This window comes from Colias philodice, chromosome 10 (assembly GCF_061535455.1).
Source record: "Colias philodice isolate Cphi_HAF_F1 chromosome 10, ilColPhil1 Martin Lab GWU primary, whole genome shotgun sequence".
In the NCBI taxonomy this organism is placed as follows: Eukaryota; Metazoa; Arthropoda; class Insecta; order Lepidoptera; family Pieridae; genus Colias; species Colias philodice.
The window spans coordinates 11,314,126-11,329,365 of NC_143095.1; the positions used below are offsets into that span (position 1 = coordinate 11,314,126).

A 15,240-nucleotide genomic window follows, 5' to 3' on the forward strand; every position below is an offset into this window, starting at 1 on the left:
TTGATAAAAGAGTATTATTCGAACACTAGAAGCCAGATTCACACCATTTAGATATGTTACACTTATCTGTCAGTTAAAATAATGTATGAAAATATACGCCAAAATATGATAAGTTCGCCATCAGCACCTTTATCAGTATATCTCTCATCTCTCAAAACATCTGTCATATTAAAAACTGATTGTTAAAACAATATCTATTTAAAATCTAGCGTTTCTATATAAATTCAGCTTAATTCGAGCGATATTAAATATCAACCTTATATCTACTTAATTACAATCATGCTGTTCACACAGAACCTTCTAGAAACATTATAAGTTCTCTAAGAACGACAGTTTTAATTCAGTGCACTCAGAAAGATTCAGAAATTCATAATTATTGATGTTTTTCTTTTATCTAACTCTTAGTGTTTCCGGAGCTGCGAAGAGGACGCTGCCATTCCAAGGATTATTACCGAGTTCACCTGAAAAGTATGATATAGAGAGATTTATAGTTTATTTTTGGCCAATAAATATAAGTAACATAGTACTTGTTGAGAGTTCGTATTATTTAAATTAACATTGTAATACAATTTTAATAATGAAAAAAGCTTTAATACAAATTTCTCCCCATTTAAAAGTTAAAAAAATTCAATATACATAAAGCGCAATATAAATATACGCCTTTATCTATATACATAAAGAATAAAGTAGGGCCTAGAACATGGCCCCTTGAGAACACCTATTGGTAAAATATTCATTACTATATCCTCAAATCTGTTTATATAAGTATTCCATAAAGCATTGATTTACACAAATAGTAACATTAACCTAATTCACAATTAAGCTTTACAACTGGACTGAAAATAAACAAATTATACATGTATTCGCAGATAATAGAGGTAGTCAAACGCAATTTAGCAGTGCGATAAGGATGACAGGAAGTGATTAGCTATCGTACCGTTGGCCAACGTTTCCGTTCCACACTCGCGCCGCTTCCTCCAGATGTGGCCTATGACGATGATCATCGCGGTCACCAGCAGGATTCCCACGCAGCCTCCCAACAGCCATCCCATCTCGAGGCCAGCCAACCTGCAAATATTTTATTATTTATGATCATTTGTTTCTACTATGGGCATGTCGCTATTTCATTGGTGGCGACATTCATTAAAAAAAACATGAAACTAGGTTAGTAACCCCTTATCCAAACCAACGACTATGCTAAATGACGTTCAGTCAAAACATTGAGCGTTACATTTAACAACTTGACTTCATTCGTCATTCAATCAAATAGACATTAAATTGCATGACACTATTTGAATTACATTCAACTACATATTTTTAGATTTGTTAGTTCATGTTTTCTGTCATATTTATATTATTTCTTTTAAGTTTGTACTATTTTGTGTCTGATTTTCTTAAATTACACGTATGTATTTTATATAATATCAATTTTAAACAAATTACATATACCTAACAGAAGAAGATCGCCGACGCTGCAGTTTCAGCGTATTGTGGATATGACGACGGTTGACCTCAATTCGGCGACTCGTGTTATTTTAAGTTAATTAATTTTTTTTTTTCCAATCTGTTGCTGTCGCATACTTATTTGGCGCAGTCGGTAGGATAAATAAGTATGCGATAGCCACAGATTGGAAAAAAAAACAAAAAACTTTCTAATACTTTAATTAATCTAGACACGCGGCAGCGTGTCAAGCCGAGTTCAAGCGAATAGAACTGGCGAGCAGCAGCCGTGTGTATTTTTACACGAACCATTTGGAGCCACTTTTCACCCCCTTGTAACTCGAAAACTATTTAACATAAACAAACCAAATTTGGTACATATAAAGAGGACCCTAAGATAAACAAGAACCTTAAATTTCATAAATACAGATTAAGCAGTTGCGTAGATATTAATATCCAAAAATCGCAATTTTTAAGACTGACAAAACAAAACCTAACCCACTTCCAGATGACCTAGAAAGTTCAGATTTTGTAATCAACTAGGTAATAGTAAGTGTACAAAGGAAAAAAATTCAGAAAACAGTGAATTTATATGAATTTAATTTTTTTTTCAATGACATTAATTTTGTAAGTAAGTAGGTAAAGATGGAAAAGTTTATAAAAATTAAAAATATTATATTCACCATAATAGTGTTAAAATATAGATCAAAACTAATCAGTGGCCGAAAAAAAATTTGAAATCCATCAATAAATGACTGAGATATAGATTATTGAAGTTTACATATTTTAGCACGAAACATCTGTAGATTCGATGCGCCTCTGACATCACACTCACTCGCGCTAGTATCGCTAGGGCGGATTACTTCGATTGCATGATTTCTTTATTCAAAACTGTTATTAAACGTAAAATAAAAGAAAATTGTAATAAAAATATTGCTCATACAGTTAAAAATAATATATAATTTTACATATTCACATTTATTTATTCTTTATTTATGAGTGTTTAGTTTAGTTTTAATTTCAGTGTTATGGAAGAAGGCTTCGTCGAAGGTCGAAATGATTTAATTTGCGTAATATTAATACTATATAAGTGAAACATCTTTAGGTGCGTTTAGAGTAAAATTTCAAGATCGCGTCATGGCAATACCGTAACGTCATGGAGTAAGGCGACGATTCTTCTACAACGATCTTTGCATCTTGGTAATAGTGTGTGTACAAATTCACGCTGGATGTTTAGAAAATCATGTAATCTTTTAAACAAAAAACGAGTTTCAAAAATTGCATATAATGACGGGGCAATGTGCGCTGACATTCATAACATACAAGAAAATATAGAAAATAATACCTACTAAACAAACCATACAGAGAAACCGCAAGAAAAAATAAAAAAAAATCGTATATAAAAAATATTATATTCTTAAAGTAAATCAAATTTGCAGAGTAATTTTCTGTACAAAAAGTAATGATATCCCACCAAAAACATAAATGTAAAAATTGGAGCCGAGTTCAATCGTTGACTTAATTTGCAAAAAAAAGAGATGAGATCTTAATGTGTGCCAAGTTCTGTAGACAGTCCAGAAATTTATTTACAAAGATGTATTAAGTTCTTAGGTGAACTGAAAACTCAATTGTTTTATTTTCCCTTAGAGAACAACGTTTATTCTAAAATATGATTTTTTTTTAATTAAATTATATATAATTATTTTCACAAAGCAAACAACTAATGACCTATTGAACCCCATAATTTGATGAGGCTAGTTTTACATACTGTTTATATTTTGTGAGGTTCTAAAAACTAGCCAAGTCAAATTATGAGGTTCAACAGGTCATTAGTTGTTTGCTTTGTGAAAATAATTATATAATTTAAATTAAAAGAAAATCATATTTTAGAATAAACGTTGTTCTCTAAGGGAAAATAATACAATTGAGTTTTCAGTTCACCTAAGAAGTGAATACAATATCTTTGTAAATAAATTTCTGGACTGTCTACAGAACTTGGCACACATTTAGATCTCATCTCTTTTTTGGCAAATTAAGTCAACGATTGAACTCGGCTCCAATTTTACATTTATGTTTTTGGTGGGATAAAAAATTACAATAAAATATTATATCTAAAAATATTCTAATCTATTCGACGATCGAATATAGAATGAATTTTTAATTAACTTAAAATAACACGAGTCGCCGAATTGAGGTCAACCGTCGTCATATCCACAATACGCTGAAACTGCAGCGTCGGCGATCTTCTTCTGTTAGGTATATGTAATTAACATTAAACAGATACACGCTATGTTTTTCAAACAATCGCTTTTAACCGTAATAATACTAGTGCTAATTTTCCATTATGATTCATAAACGATCTAAACCCCACACAGTTCGTTAACTTTTAATAATAACATTATTTGGGAACAATTCATAAAACAGGTGCAAACTAAAAACTATTGATCTTACAAAATTATTTAAGGCAATAAGATGTGTAGTTGTACACGAACGATGACAAAAGTGTATACAAAAATAAACTCATTTTATAGACTAAAAGATACTTACGGCTTAATTTCCTGGCAGGTATCGTTCACCAAATCAAACCCTCTATTGCAGATGCATTCACCGTCCACACACGCCCCGTTGACGCATTTAGTATCGCAAGTCCGCCGGCAGATATACGGATCTAGCGGGTCTCTTTCATAACCGACATGACAACCGCACTTATCGGGCTCAGTGCAAATTCCATTTTCACAAGGTCGTTGGCAGATCGGTTCGCATTTTTCGTTTATCTTTTGATAGTTGGCATTACATTCGCATGTGTCTGGTGCTGTACATTTGCCGTTCTCACAGCTTGTGCAGACTGGTTCGCATTCGGAATTATTGTTTATCGTGTAGCCTTGGTAGCACGCACATAGATTCGGCGCGACGCAGGTCCCGTGTACGCAAGATGGAGTACATTTGGGGATGCAATTGAAGGCGTCTGAATGTTCGTATCCATCGTAGCATGTGCATGTGTTCGTGGCTGTACAGTTGGCGTTTGTGCAAGATCTATCGCATTTAGGCGGGGGGGGGGTCAATGCACTCATTGTTATTGTGTAGAATCAATGGTGGAGTACACGTGCAATTGTTTCTCGTGACACACCGCCCTCGCAAGCAACCATCTTTGCATTTAGGTTCACAATATTTAGTCGTATAGTTGTAAAAATATTCTTCACAGCACGCGTACCTCAATCGCTGAAAGAGATGATGTCAGACTATTAAAATTGGGATAACAATTATTGTCATGAACATAAACTGGTTACATAAAAAAGATAATATAGCTTAAAGCATTTTGATTCATCACGACTTGTAAAATGTCGTAGGTAGTAATTCTATGAAAAGAAATGAAATTTGCGATTTTTCACATTTTAAATGCGGATAACCGATAATATTTATTATGCAAAAATATTATTCTCTGAATTTTTAAACTTTAAACGACATCTTCTACTAAATTTACATACCTTGGTCCTCGGATCTAGTCTGAAACAAAAGAAATGAATTTTAATATAAATTCTGCATAATATATTGTAGTGTTAAAATTCGACCCATAAAAGTGTTTTCTTAAAAGTTAAAAATCATTTTTTGATGGTTTATTTTTAGTTTTTTATATGAAAATTTTTATGCAATATTGTATGCAGGAGGTTTCGAGGTAAAACGATCTAGGTGGAAATAATTTTTATTTAAGAACATGTCGGTCGTTGATGTACTTATAATTTATTTATGAATTAACTTTACCATATTATGTTTGTGTTTTGGTCTTTTACATTAATGAATCATTCGGAGATTATATTTTATCGTACAATCGTATTTGTACGTACCTACTCTATTAAAATTGCGTTAATATTCGTAACTTTTCCCTGTCCGAAATATTGTTTGTTTCGTCCAACGCATTAATCTCAGGAATTATTGGCTATTGGTTCGAATTGATAAAGTATTTTTGTTTTTAATAGTTTATTTATAAATATGTAACATGACATTTTTGCATGGCTGTTCAATTTCTACATCCAATAGAAATTGAGCAGTGATGCAAAAATGTTCCTTTGTATTCATATAAGAAAAAATATGAAAATAGACATAGCATACTTTTAAAATGATGTATTAATTATAGCGTATATAAATATACTTAAAATTTATAATTAATTAATTCAAACAAAACCACGTGCTTTTGTTACCTAAACGTCATAATTGAGTGTCGTTACAATAATTAGTTATCTTGTTTTAAAGATTACCAGTGCATAATAAACTAAAATAGTGTGTGTACAAATTCACGCTGGATGTTTAGAAACAGAAAACGAGTTTAAAAAATTGCAGATAATGACGGGGCAATGTGCGCTGACATTCATAACATACAAGAAAATATAGAAAATAATACTAAACAAACCATACAGAGAAACCGCAAGAAAAAAAAAATCGTATATAAAAGGTATTATATTCATAAAGTAAATCAAATTTGCAGAGTAATTTTCTGTACAAAAAGTAATGATATCCCACCAAAAACATAAATGTAAAATTTGATGAGGCTAGTTTTTAGAACCTCACAAAATATAAACAGTAGGTATGTAAAACTAGCCTCATCAAATTATGGGGTTCAATAGGTCATTAGTTGTTTGCTTTGTAAAAATAATTATATTATTCAAATTAAAAAAGTCATATTTTGGAATAAACATTGTTCTCTAAGGGAAAATAAAACAATTGAGTTTTCAGTCAACCTAAGAACTTAATACATCTTTGTAAATAAATTTCTGGACTGTCTGCAGAACTTGGCACACATTTAGATCTCATTTCTTTTTTTGGCAAATTAAGTCAACGATTGAACTCGGCTCCAATTTTTACATTTATGTTTTTGGTGGGATATTGTATAATGTAATTTATAATTTAAGATATTTGCACGCTCAACTACGAGCAGAATGTCTAAGAACCTATAAAATTTGTACCTCAGCTTTGTAACTACATTCAGCAAATAAAGACAATTTGAATTTTGATTTGAATTTGAATTTTACAAAATTCTCTACAAATTTTGTTTAAAAAAAAATTCATACGGTGAACCGTTCTCGAGATAGAGGGCGGAGAGATGATAAGATACATTTAGTTTCCATTTCCCGCCAATTCAAAAGACTAACATAGAACGCGCCATAACTATGTTCTATTTGATTGAGCTTTTCTATTGAATATTCATAATTTAGTTACCGATCTAATACTACTTACTATTCCACTACTACAGGCGATAGTTTTATGATTTTTAATTACTCTTTTGTACAAAAATGGCTGATCATTTCAAATTGCAGAAAATACGTTGAGTAAACATCAACTGTTTTAAACGTCGTGTAAACTTCAATAGAATTTATTAATAACTACGTTTCCGCCCGTGGCTTCGCCCGCGCAGTCAAAGAAAAACCCGCATAGTTCCCGTTCCCGTGCGATTTCCGGAATTGCGTCATTTTCCCGGGATAAAAAGTAGCCAATGTCCTTTCTCGGGTATCAAAATATCTCCATACCAAATTTCATGAAAATTGGTTTATAGAGCAGGCTCTAAGGAGATGTTCGTTTGCAAAAATAGCGGACCTAAATCTGACTTCTGATATATATTGTGTAGATCCCAGACATCCTATAGACAGATGTTGCCAACCAGTTTTGTGGTCCCCCTCTCCCCACCCCGGTAATTAAATATGGCATACAAAGATAAAAATAAAAATTTCCAAAACATGCCGTGTGGGGTATCAAATGAAAGAGCTTATTGAGTAGATCAGGAACATATAGCATACTATAACATTTCTTGCACTTTCTCTAAGATTTTTTAGAAAATTTAGGAAAATGCTCCATTTTTGAGTTAACTTTAAACCACTATAGATTGAAAACTCATGAATATATTTTTTAAATTATCATTTTAAATAATTAACAATAGTCCATTGTTTACGATTCAATAGTTCGTAATATAATATAAGTGAGCTATATGTATGTGGTGGATTTGATGACCCCACAAAATGTTTTAAATTGCAAGGCGCAACTTTCACTGAATTCAAGCTGATTCAAGAATGTTCTGCCATATTTTTCATTCTGTCAAACACAACGACAGTGCAGGGATAATTATTCTAAGCCCTGACACCGATACTTTTGTATTAGGCCTTTATTTCTGGCATAATCTTGAAATTATACTCGCCATATTTGAATGCTCCCCCCACTCCCCCATGCAACTATTTCACTGTACGAACTATTGAATCGTAAACAATGGACTATTGTTAATTATTTACAATAATAATTTAAAAAATATATTCATGAGTTTTCAATCTATAGTGGTTTAAAGTTAACTCAAAAATGGAGCATTTTCGTAAATTTTCTAAAAAATCTTAGAAAAAGTGTAAGAAATGTTATAGTATGCTATATATTCGTGATCTACTCAATAAGTTCTTTCATTTGATACCCCACACGGCATGTTTGGGAAATTTTTATTTTTATCTTTGTATGCCATATTTAATTACCGGGGTGGGGAGAGGGGGACCACAAAACTGGTTGGCAACATCTGTCTATAGGATGTCTGGGATCTATACAATATATATCAGAAGTCAGATTTAGGTCCGCTATTTTTGCAAACGAAACTCCACTGAGAGTCCGGTCTATTAGTAATTTAGGCGTGATTGAGTAACAGACAGACAGACAGAGTTACTTTCGCATTTATAATATTAAGTATGGATGAAATTGCAATTAATAAAAATAATAGAGAGAACCACAGTTTCTATCAATGACCTTGAACTTGTATTATACTCACATTACAAATCATCTTTGATAACATGTGAATAAAAAATTTGCTTTTTACATGCGTCTCACTTACACTTACAACTAATTTAATAATTCAACCGATATTAAAACGTGGCAGTGTAGCATAGCTTATAGCTTGGTATTTAATAGCTATAAGCTATTAAATATCAGGCTATCTAACAAGGTGCCTCAAATCCACCCTGTCATATATATTTATTTATTTAACCATTTATTGTATCACACCATTTAATATTATAATGTACAGTATATATATTTGTATGGATGCGAGGTAAAGTACAAAAGGTGACCTTATCGCTTTCTTCCAGGCCACCTAAGGTAGAGGATAGATATATAATATAATTAATGTAGCGCGGGTGGCTGAAGAAGTAAAAGAGAAAAAAAAATATTATTATAAGATAAAAATAAAATAGGAAGTAATAAGTATAATATATTACATATTATTATTATGTCATAGAATAAAAACCTGTATTAATCATTAATAACTATATAAATAAAATACATAGGTACAGTTAATATCAAGGAAATGCTATATTTAAAAAATGTTGGTGTAAAAGATTTTTAAAAGACTTAAGAGAGGAAGCTCGTCTTACAGCTAATGGCAAAGAATTCCAAAGTCTGACAGCGGTTACATCAAAGGAATTTCCGAAGTAATTAGTTTGGTGGGAAGGAAAGCTAAGGATTAGGTTATCAACATAGCGAAGGGAGTAACTATCTGAATCAATATATAGTACACAAGCCTTATCAAAAACTACAAACAATTACCCGTGTACCAACTACCAAGCTATCTATCAACAATTAGGCTCTTACAAGGTCCCTCAAATACACCCTATTTGATTATAACCCTATCATCAAATAGGGTGGATTTGAGGGCACAAGCCTTATCAAAAACTGCCAAACTATTATCACTTTTCTTCTTAAATAAGCACTTACATTTGACATACATGAGGGTCGTCCGCCTTCAATCCGAGAACGACAATTATCATCAAACTGAGCAAAATCAACAGCCTTAGAGCATCCATAGTTCCACTAAAACTGATAATTATTATCACAACCGCACGCAACAAAAAACACGATCAGTCCCCTGCAGTTAATTTTTTTATTTAATTTTAATGTATTGTCACACGAATAATTATTATAATATTACGCTCATGTTGATGATTTTTTATGATAAGGTAGTTTCATGATCTACCCTGTCAGTGTGTACTGGTACAGGCAAAATTCATTATTAGTAACATAAGCTAAAATATTTTAAATTAAAAATTAACCGACTTGAAGTAGGAAGTGACGTGGATATCTACTGAGATATATCACATTTTATAATGTACAAAAATATTAGTTACTATTGTTAGCACTATAATTATAATATGGTCTACCAATACACTACTTCTTAGCCAAAAGGAGTGGAATTGAAACGGTATCAAAAGCTTTAGTTAAATCTTAAAAGATGACTAATCGTTTAGATTTGTTGTCTAGAGCCTGAGCTACATATTTTGTAACAACGTCCTCAATGTTATACTGGTTCCTCAATGTTATTTTATACAATATCTTTCCGAATAAAATAGTTCGGAAAGTTTACCTAAAATAATCAAGAACGGACTGAAGAAAAAATAGTATTCTTTTACTGGTAAATTCGGCTAATGCACTCAATTATACAATTAGCAAACAATTTTTGACGTAATTTTGTTGTTGAAGTATTTTTTACGTGATCAGTCATGCAAGTGTCAGTGTATGCAAGACTACAAGTCTCTTCGCGCTTAGTATACCAATAGTGGGACACCCTGTATATAAATATAAATAAATAAAAAAGACGGGTTGCACTCCGGGAGTGTCGGCAGAAGTGAAAACTTGATTATTAACGTTAAGTTCTCTCCATCCATCTTACGCTTTTTCGATCAGGTCACGTGTCCTGACGCGAGTTTAACCGCGGCTGTACACACTCGTCGAGAGCCTCTCGTCGAGAGCCTCGGCCGAAAAGACTCTCGTCGAGAGCATGCCTGTACACACTCGTTCTAACATTTGAACTGAAGACTTACACGAGAATGGACGTAGAAATAGCTGCTGCTATTTGTCTTTGTGCCGTGAGCTATTATAATTTTTTAAACATTTACTATAAAAAAAATTTCTCAAACCATGGAGAAAAGGAAGATGGTGGATGAATACCATGCACCGCAGTAGAAACAGGGAAATAAATATAAAAACTTCCTGAATAGTTAATGTATTTTATTGTATTTTTAAGGAATCAATAGAAACGCTTCTTTGTTTCAGAAGTACAATGGAAAATCAATTGGCTGAGTTGGTGGCAGAACCTTCTGGCCAATTTAAAATAAATCCATAAAAAATAAGTTCCATAAAAAAGGTTCTGTTTGATAACACTCCAAAAACTGTAATTCTCGTTCATTAGACCACATAGTGAAACACGTGCGTTCATAAATAACGTCAGCGAGCAACTAACTGAACAAGTGTGTACATGCTCGCTCTCGTTTTCCTCGCGAGACTCAACGAGACCCTTTGACTCGGGCGCAAAAAACCGACCAGTAACCGAGACAACCGAGGCGGGACACGAGAGAGCGAGACAAGACGAATGCACCATGTACATACTCGTTCTCGGCCTGTCTCGGTGTGTCTCGGCGAGTGTGTACAGCCGGCATTAGATTTTATACCCATTACAGAAAAAGTGCTCAACGCCGCTAAAGAAGTTTTCACTTCAAAAATAAAATAAAAATAAACTTCCCTGCTGTAACACAGAGGCGTCAGCGACTAGCACGGAGGGAAGTACCTTATGTTTATTTGTAATAATTGTTATGTACCTATATATCTTACTGAAACGCATGTAACATGTTCTTTGTAATAATAAATAAATAAATTAGGCAAATTTACCAGGAGAAACATAGGTAAGTTTGCCTACTGGGATTCACTCGTTTCAGATTTATATTTTCTCATATTATACTTCGTTGTAAATGCAATGAGTTAATGCAAAGTCCAACACTAGAGCACTCGCGCGGGGGACATAGGTCACCCAGTGTATTATATTGCTAAATAATTTTTTAAAGAATCGTGCTTGAGTGTTGCTGTCTCAGGTATTCCCCGACTACCAATCACCGGACATTTTAGCAGCGCGCCAGCTTCCTTGGTGCAACGAAGTGTACTCTGTGAATGTATTAAAGTACATGGGTGACGCATGTCTCCCGCGCGAGCCTTCTAGGAAGTCATTGAAATCATACAATTACGAGTGAAAATCAAGTATACCCTCAAGTAAGTTAATTATTACTTTTATTTTTTACTGCTTTTATGATAAATTTATAATTTTAAGAATTTATTAATAACTAAAATCTAAAATAACTAAAATCGAAATAAAATACTCATATTCTTTTATGCTCAAATTTATAAGAGTGCTAGGACACACTTATTTTTTTAGGTTGATATGGCATCTGCATCGAAAGATTTGACTATAAGTAGGTGACTGGAGGAGGCATTGACGGAAAGCAGTGCGTCATTGCCTCCTCCATCATTGCAGAGGATGAAGAAGAAGATAATAGCCCACAAGAACCCACTACCTACTCCAATCAATTTACCTCATGCATATGGCACGGAACTGGGAAGTGACGGTGTGTAGTCAAAGATAAAATGCCATTGTCACAGTTAGCCGGTTATGAATCTAGTAGTCTAGTAATTTACCAGTTGAATAATCTCCAAGTCAAGACAATCCGCCGAAAATATTTGCAAGAGGCTGGGTTTGAACTTGTGAAGGCCCTTATGACGCGATGAATTTCCAAAGGAAACATACCCAGAGCTATAAAATTAAAAGCCAGACTTCTGGTGCATGTCTGAATATCCTCCAGTACAAAATTTGCCTACACGCGGTGGAAAAGGGCGGTGTGACTTTTGCAGCAGAGCGAGAGATCGCAGCACTCGCAAATAGTGGAGCAAGTAAAATAGGCGTATTTGTCCAGATCACCAATTTGTATTATGTCCTATGTGTGAAGAAAATTTTATTGGATAAGAACAACTTATTCTTAAACTTTATAATTAGATGATTATTTTTACCAAATTTGTAGTTTCCAAAGTAATAACAACTGATTGATCACAATAAGTCAAAAATTAGTTACTTTTCATAGAGGTTTATGTTTAGCTCATAATTTAAGTGAAATGAGAAAATGTTGATATATTTTTTGTCTCATCACTTAAAAATAAAGTTGATTCGTAAATAATAGTAGGGGAGCCCAGGATGCTAAATGTGGATTTACTCGAGCGTCACGGGAACCTATTAGAATTGGTAGATTAGACCATAGCGAGAAAAAAAGGTCCTATAATGTTTTCACTTTTAGCGGTGGGGAAGGGTTTTTTGATTTTTTTTTAATTTAAAAAAGAAAAAAATTGGCTTGGAAATACTCAAGCGCGTTAGATATTGATATTTTGCATGCTCCAGGACGTCACTGAAAAAAAGTATACGTTAATCTGACGATTTAAGTGGCGATTTAATCGCTATGAAGAAAGGGTAAAAAATTAAAGTAATATTATTCGAGCGCGTCAGATTAATATATGGGGGGGTTAATTACAATATAAGAAGTCCCCATTTTGCTAATCTGACGATTCGAGCTCAACCTTAGGGAATTATGGATTATTCAAATTTTCCAGCGGGGCCCCTGAGCGCACCCACCAACCATAACTGCTCATATTGACTAGAGGTACTAATGAATAGCTAAGGTACCGTCCCTTATAGTAATCTGACGCGCTCGAGTAAATCCCAAAATCCCCTCTTGGCCTCCCCTACTATAAATACTTCGTTTACTTTTGAAACTACGATTTTTATGAAAAAAAACGTGCGTCGTAATGGGTGACATATGTAACCCACGCGTGCACTTAAGGAAAATTTTAGGCGCGAGCGCTCTAGTGTTGACACTTCCAGTGAGTTAAACTAGGCGAGTCGCGATCATCTATTGATGGGTGACCATAAAATTACTTCAGCCCTGCCGTGCCTAGTACACTTCACAGCCCAAAGTCATTCTTATTATCGTTAAAAAATATAAAGGTAAAACAATAAAACAGTGTTTAAAATTATCGATCTTTATTAAGGTAACAAATTTTGAATTACATTTCACTTTAAGTAATAAATAATAAAAAGTAACAAGAGAAACTATCAACAAGTGGCAATTTACAAGAAATATACAAAGAGCGACATGCTTTATAAATAAAAATAAATAAATAAATATGAAAATCAATACCTTCATTAGAAAATTTTGGTCAGGTGACAACCCTTTTTACTGATTTCCAAAAATATACTGCGCAAAACAAAGGTCACCTTTTTAAACACTAATAAGATGCATTGTATGCTTTTTGTTAGAGCTATATAGATGACAATGATAAATCAAGGTAGATTTTCGGTTAATTATTCATAAAATTTTATCTATTTGGCCATGGTAATAACATAAGATAATCTCTATTTTTCAAATTGAATTGAAAAAGAAAACTACAGGTGAAATGAAAACGTAGAGGGCAAATTTGAAACAATAAATATTACGTATTTATTTAAAAGGATCCTAATAAGTTGATATAAGATTTATTGTCTCTGGAAAGTACAGATAATACAAAACGTTAACGTTATGGAAAAACCCGTTTTAAGAAAAAATATTGTACTCCAAAAATAATCACTCTTCTTAATTTACTTGGATTATTGTTAAGAGATGTTTGTTTAAAAAAGAGTATTTGTTATACGAACAATTCACAACATCTAGATGTGTCCTATTTCACTTATCTAAAAGTTAAAATGTATTTCAGCAACTTTATCAGTATATCTCACACTGTGATCTCTCATCTCTCAAAATATCTGTCATATTAAAAACTGTTTGTTAAAACAATATCTATTTAAAATCTAGCGTTTCTATATAAATTCAACTTAATTCGAGCGATATTAAATATCAACCTTATATCTACTTAACTACAATCGTGCTGTTCACACAGAACCTTCTAGAAACATTATAAGTTCTCTAAGAACGACAGTTTTCATTGAGTGCACTCAGAAAGGTTCATAATCACTACATCATCACTACATAGTATAAAACAAAGTCGCTTTCCCTGTCCCTATGTCCCTATGTCCCTTTGTACGCTTAAATCTTTGAAACTACGCAACGGATTTTGATGCGGTTTTTTTTAATAGATAGAGTGATTCAAGAGGAAGGTTTATATGTATAATAAAATCCATTAAGTAGTGGAGAAGTACTGTTATTTTTGAGGTTTCTAATGTGATGTCGTAAAAAATTACATTTATTCCGCTTACATTGCAAACGCAGGCTGAACCCTACGAGTTTTATCAAAATAATGTACTAAGTATTATACACATTGAAAAGCTCTACAGAAAAGTCCGCGATGGTATATGTCTATCTCTTATGGATAACCCACAATAACTTTTTTTTGTCATTTACTTTTTACGACAAATAATGGCTAATTTTCGAAGCGATTTTAACCAATACAGCATTAATCCTTAACCAATTAAATACTATGGATACATTGTTCATTTAATATAGATCTATATGGCCCTTTACACCGTATGATTTAAGTGAATATTTTCGAAGATATTACAGATTTAAAAATTGCAGGACGTAGCGTTTGCGGCCGCCCGGCTATGTATTTTATACCCGTGCGATGCCGGAGCGGGCCGCTATATTTTTATACCTATACAACGTTCACAATTTTTCTGTAGTGTATTTAGTATCAGCATTGCACCCGTGCGAAGCCGGGGCGGGTCGCTAGTAGTATAAATAAAACAAAGTCGCTTTCCCTGTCCCTATGTCCTTATGTCCCTATGTCCCTTTGTACGCTTAAATCTTTGAAACTACGGAACGGATTTTGATGCGGTTTTTTTTAATAGATAGAGTGATTCAAGAGGAAGGTTTATATGTATAATAACATCCATTAAAATAGTGGAGAAGTACTGTTATTTTTGAGGTTTCTAATGTGATGTCGTAAAAATTACATTTTTTCCGCTTACATTGCAAACGCAGGCTA

At 33.1% G+C, this 15,240-nt stretch overlaps 1 protein-coding gene across 1 annotated transcript; it reads right to left on the reverse strand.

Annotated features, from left to right (window-relative positions):
• LOC149485471 (uncharacterized) lies at window positions 1-9,362 on the reverse strand. Its single transcript, XM_089700326.1, has 5 exons — window positions 9,169-9,362; window positions 4,926-4,944; window positions 3,988-4,659; window positions 938-1,068; window positions 1-461 (listed from the first exon to the last, which is right to left on the reverse strand). The coding sequence occupies exons 3-5, from the start codon at window positions 4,509-4,511 to the stop codon at window positions 391-393; spliced, it is 726 nt and encodes a 241-aa protein (XP_089556452.1). The 5' UTR covers window positions 4,512-4,659; window positions 4,926-4,944; window positions 9,169-9,362; the 3' UTR covers window positions 1-390.
• Between the last annotated feature and the right edge of the window lie 5,878 nt (window positions 9,363-15,240).